The 6,000-nt window shown below is 32.0% G+C and overlaps 1 protein-coding gene across 1 annotated transcript; it reads right to left on the reverse strand.

Annotated features, from left to right (window-relative positions):
* Nucleotides 1-3,727: 3,727 nt before the first annotated feature.
* LOC146955385 (uncharacterized) lies at nucleotides 3,728-4,353 on the reverse strand. The gene has a single exon (XM_085721366.1). The coding sequence runs from the start codon at nucleotides 4,296-4,298 to the stop codon at nucleotides 3,774-3,776; it is 525 nt and encodes a 174-aa protein (XP_085577492.1). The 5' UTR covers nucleotides 4,299-4,353; the 3' UTR covers nucleotides 3,728-3,773.
* Nucleotides 4,354-6,000: the final 1,647 nt, after the last annotated feature.

A 6,000-nucleotide genomic window follows, 5' to 3' on the forward strand; every position in this document is an offset into this window, starting at 1 on the left:
CCCTTAACTATTTATTTGGTATCGCTTTGGTCCCTTAACTAAAAAAAAGATTGTTTGAGTATTTTATCTTTATCTCTGTTACCTGTTTTGGTCCCTTCCGTTAAATAAATTCAAAAACGTTAGGGTTTAATAAAAAAATGTTAACTGATGTACACGTGTCATTATGGTATTGGCTCTGGAAATTTTTATTATATTTTTTCCTCATCTTCATCATCTACATTACAACCTTCATATTTTTTCTAGAAAATCCATTTTAATCTTCAACAAAAAATCCATCATTACTCCAACATAATCTTTAACAACAAAATCTTCACATCAATCCAGCATAATCTTCAACAACATAATCTTTACAATAATCCAACATAATCTTCAACAAAAATGCATCGACTCCTTCTCACACTACATTCATTATCATCAATTGAACGCTCAAAATTGATCAAATGAACCATCAATTGAAAATTTATCCCCAATCTTCTCACACTGTCAAAATACGAAAAGAAAATCTTGGAACGTGGAAGCAGAAGAGAAGAAAGAATCAACTAAAAAACATAAATGAAAACTCAAAGGAAAGGAAAAGTGCGAATCTAAACTAGCGGCGATAGGTGCGACAACGACATTGATTATAGTACGGTGGGTCGCAGCTGTTGGGTCGAGGTTTCTGAGATGGGTGTTAAGTTTGGTGTGGTGGGTATCTCACAAATCTGAGAGTAGGACGGCGGTGCACGACGGTCGACGAAGGTCTGAAGGTGGCGGTTTGCAGAAGGGGTGCTGGGTCATGAATGAATATGGGTTGTGCGGTATGGGTACAAGACATCATATCCCAGCACATCCTTGACAACATTAGCAACAGAAGCATCATTAAGCATAAAAAGCTTTCGATTTTGTTTTTTAGTTTTTGATTTTTGGTGAAAAGATTTGACTAGTTGGGTCCTGATGAAGATTTTTAGGGTTTGTGAAAAGATTAAAATTTTGGTGAAGATTTGATTAGTTAGGATCTGATGAAGATTTTTAGGATTAGGTTCTGTATTTTTATAAATGTTTCTGGATCTGATGAGATTTTAGGCTTAATTGGATTTTTATATTTCTTGATCCTATTTCCTTCTGAAGATGAATATGAGTTTTGATGAAGATGAAGAGGATGATAAACAAAAAACTTAAATGTTCTTTGGTCCCTTAAGTATTTATTTGGTATCGTTTTGGTCCCAAAATCTGGGTTGGTGTGTTGTTGATGATGAAGATCATGAAGAACAGGATGGAAGGAGAAGGAAGAAGATGAATAGTACAAACCCTAACGTTTTTTTTGAATTTATTTAACGGAAGGGACCAAAACAGGTAACGGAGATAAAGATAAAATACTCAAACAATCATTTTTTTAGTTAAGGGACCAAAGCGATACCAAATAAATAGTTAAGGGACCAAAAGTGCATTTAAGCCTTCTTTCTAGCAATTTACTTCAACGGATTCGACGCGTGTTTGATTCCGACGGTTACATTTATACTTTACGTCAAGAACATTCGTACTTTCTGGAAAACATAAGCACAATATGCCTCGAGATTTACTGGTTGATCTCCCAAGTTAACCATTTTTGGAAACCAGCGTTTGTTTACCAAAAACCAAGGTAAATAGGAAGTCTTATGGTTTTACCCTTTTATTGTATTTTCAGGTGGTTTCGTGTTTGAGCATCATTTCAACAAGTGCAACAAAGCTTCTTGTTTGGTCTACGAAATCTAGATTCTCTTGGATAGACTGAGATTTATCTTAGTCTTCAAGGTAATGTGTTGTTCTTCAACTTGGTTCCTCGACTTCCATTTGGATTATAATTTCGGTTCCATACATTAGTCTAAATTGTGTTTCCACGGTGGAAGAATGGAGGATTGTTTTGTAATCCTACATGACCTGATAAAGTTCCTCAAGCTAGTTCCCCTTTGAATATTCCATACATCTTTTGAGCCCCCCCCCCCCCCCCCCCCGAGCAGAACTCTATTAGTCGATTCTACTTGGCAATTTGTTTGTGGGTGTCTATGAAGGTAAAATATTGTTTTATCTCACGAACTCATCACTTAAATAGAACCCTAATTTCATAACTGGATAGTTACTTGTCTTTAATCCAACAAGGAAACATAGGGGTTCAAAGAATCCAAGGCGTCACAAAATTTTTGCAATAAAAACCAGTTACTAACTCTCAATTGTTATGCGCAATCAAATCAAACTGGCAAACTCCACCTAATTTACTCGCTTTATTTATTTATTTACTTGTTATTTTATGTTTTAATAAGTATCACTAGTTTTCTAGTTGAAACGACAATCCATATGAAGACGATCTTACTTATCACTTTATTACTTGAAAACAGTTTGACGCACTTGCCAAATTTAGTCATCAACTATCCTGAGGTAGTTCCATTTAATTTTGAGGATAAAAGTTTTTTTTTCTTCCAAGAATAGATTGATATGGGTTAATGTGGATAATTCTTTTAATATTCAGGCCTTGAAAAAAAGGTTTGGTTGGTGGAGTAAACGTTCTATGGTGGAGCAAACATCAATATTTTGAATTTGATGGTGCGAGCAAACAACAATGTTAAAGATCTAAATTTTAAATATGGCTCTTCTTACAAAGTGGAGATGCCAGTTGTTGAAGGAAAAATATGGTGGAAAATGTAATTATCCTTCAAGTGTTCTCTCTATAGATAAGTTCAAATTCTCCTCACTTTGTTGGACGGAGTTATGTGCTCTAGGAAATTTTTTCCAGATTGGTTTGTCAATTTTCAGAAAAAAGTATTGGTAATGGGGGAGTCAACTTTCTATTGGTATTATATTTGGATTGTAGGAAAATCTCTCGTTTCAAACTTTCATGGGCTGTTTTCTCTAGCCATTAAAAGAAATAAGAAGGCAAGTCAAATGGAGCAGTGGGTTGATGAAGAGTAGTGTTGGGATCATTGCTCGAGGGGGTTCTTTTTGTAAGGGAGGAACATTTGTTGGGTGAATTAATGAAACTACTATATACTAGTGGTGGCAAATATGTGATGATAAATGAAAATGGGTCCCTGATTCTACAAAGATATTCATGGTGAAATCTCTACACATGTCACTCTGAGAGATAAACACTCATAATCACACACATATTGCGATCCAGCCAATATTCCTGGGGTAATTCTATTAAACAAATCTACATCCGAGCTATTCTATTAAACAAATTCTATTATACTTTATTCATTTTTACAAATTCAAACAATAAAACATGATTATTTTCTACTCCATTACATCACATTCCATCCAACCAAACATAACTTGAGACTCTTAGCCTCAAAACCGAACCAAACCGCACCGCGAACACCCCTACGGCTGAGAGTGTGTTCATTTTGGTTGGAGGAGAAAAGACTGGAGGAAATAAATTAGTTTAAATTTTAGTTAATTGATTAGATTATAAATTATTTCTAAAGAAACTAAAATAAAAATTCGCAACAAATCACACACACATGAAATTTGATATATCATGTACAACCACTTGTGTTCTTAAGATAATAATTAATTTCAATTTTATGTGCTTAAGAGAGCACAGAGATTTGTTCTGTTCTGTAGAAAGGGATAGAGTGAACCAAATAAATTATTTTAAATTTAGTGAAATCTCATCTAAGATGATTTTTGTCAATTTTTTTCTATCACTTCTGACATCTTCTCTGTTAAATAAAACATGCCTTAATTGAAACTGTTGAAAACACAATAATACAAGTGAGGAGAAACTTGTGGTTTTATTCATGAAATATAAATTTATTTATTTATAGATGGCCTCCAGCTATCAATACAATATCATTATATAACTGCATCTCGTGATTCAGTGTAGCAATGGAAGACGTATTAACATTCTTTTCACGAGCTAAGCTACGTTCACACCTGTCAAGTGCATCACTAGCATATCTGATATCCAAGTCTATAGTGTCCTGTTCCTCACGCAATGCAACTTTTAAATTACTAACCACACTATTATAATCATCAGCACATTCTTTGATGGGTTGAGAAGAAGGATATTTTTTCGCAATTTCTTTAACTTGTTGTTGGGATTTTATTGCCTTCTTTATCGCTGCGATCTTTAAAAATGACCTGCAAAAGGTAAGATAATCTTTGATCAAAGTAATTGGAGGGTAAGCTTCTATAAGTTTGAGACAACGTTGTTCGAAGTCTTTCTGACCAGGTTCTTTGCATACATTTTGGTACAACTTGAGGCTTGGTGTTGGTGAATTGGCATGAGAAATAAAGATCATTGAAATGGTGAGCAAAATGGATAAATAGGTTGAAGATGCCATTTTCTCTTTTGTTAATTATAAACTTATTTTGTTGTTGAGGAGAATGGAGAAGAGACGTTACTTAGGGTTCTTAATTTATAGGCATTATAATGCAGTACGTTTTTTTTAAGGAATTCTCAGAGTCAAAATGAGTCAATGAATGTAGTCAGAAACAAATTAAATCACCATTAATATTCTTGGTTTTTTGTTAGTAACTCAGTTCATACTAGTAGTGACGTACTATTTCGAAAAATTACCATTTTCCTTTAATTTCTTTTTGTTTTGAAATGAGTGTTTTTCATTGATGAAATTAATTTATATAAGACAAATAAAAGTCAAAAAAATATATTTAGTTTTAAATATTTTCAAAATCTGGTCAACCGAAATTAAATAAATACTACTCTCTCTGTTTTAAAATGAGTGTCGTTTAAAGTTTTTACACACATATTAAGAAGTGCATTAATTAAAAGAAAGAGAGATGTTATTTTATCAAATTATCCTAATTAACTATTGGTTTCTTTTTCATTAAAGAAAAAATAATATTTTGGAAGTAATGTATATAGTATTAATTGAAGGGTACAATTGAAAAGAAAAAGTTATTATTGCATTGTAAACCGAAAGTGACGTTCATTTTAACATTTTAAAATTCAAAAATATATTCGGTGAATCCAATTCGTTTTATTTCAAATCATATAAGTATTTGTCATCGTGAGCTTAACATAGTTGGTAGGAACAATGCATAATATATGCAAGGTTTGAGGTTTAAATCTCAACGACTATATATATATATATATATACTCCCTCCTTTTTAAAATGAGTGTCGCTTTAGCCAATTGCACACAGATTAAGGAATGGAATAAAGTAGTCAAATGTCATAGCAATTTTACCAAATTATCCTAATCAACTATTGGTTTGTTTTTCATTAAAGAAAAAATAATACTTTGGAAGTAGTGTAACATAGTATTAATTGAAGAGTACAATTAAAAAAAAAGTTATTATTGCATTGAAAACCGAAAGTGACATTCATTTTGAAACAATTTTTTTTGGCTAAAGCGACACTCATTTTGAAACGGAGGGAGTATTTATTAGCATAATAGAATATACATAACTATTTATTAAATACTACTCGATCCGTTTCAAAACGAGTGTCGTTTTAGCCAAAAAATTGTTTCAAAATGACTGTCACTTTTAATTTTCAATGTAATAATAATTTTTTCTTTTCAACTGTACCCTTCAATTAATACTATATACTACCTACGTCTCTAATTATAAGACTCTTTTTTAACTTGTCAAAAAAAAAAAGACTCTTTTTTAAAAAAATTGTCCCTTTTTATAAGATTCCTTTGATATTTTCAATTACATTAATTATTTCTTTACCAACATACTCTTATTTATTTTGCATCTTTTTTATCATCAACAATAAATAATATGTTGAAAACATAAACTAACTCTCTCTTTTAAGGAATAAATTTGTAAAAACAATAGTAATTATATACAAATTTAATACAACTACCAACTTTCTTAATTCCCATGATTTTGACAAAATGGTCCTATATTTAGGGACATATGTAGTATAATGAACACTTATTTTAGTTCACGAGAAAACTTATGAGACCCAATTTAACCTTTGAAGCAGCATAATCATTAACAACCACGCACCAGAAGTGCAAAATGACAAGAAAATTACAATGGGGCCAAGACATGCTATACCAAGCTGATGCCA

The sequence above is a fragment of the Medicago sativa genome, chromosome 1 (assembly GCF_051527215.1).
Source record: "Medicago sativa cultivar Bolivia chromosome 1, Bolivia_mono, whole genome shotgun sequence".
In the NCBI taxonomy this organism is placed as follows: Eukaryota; Viridiplantae; Streptophyta; class Magnoliopsida; order Fabales; family Fabaceae; genus Medicago; species Medicago sativa.

Coding starts and splice junctions, on each gene's coding strand:
- LOC146955385 (XM_085721366.1), bottom strand. CDS start 4,298: ATGGCATCTTCAACCTATTTATCCATTTTGCTCACCATTTCAATGATC.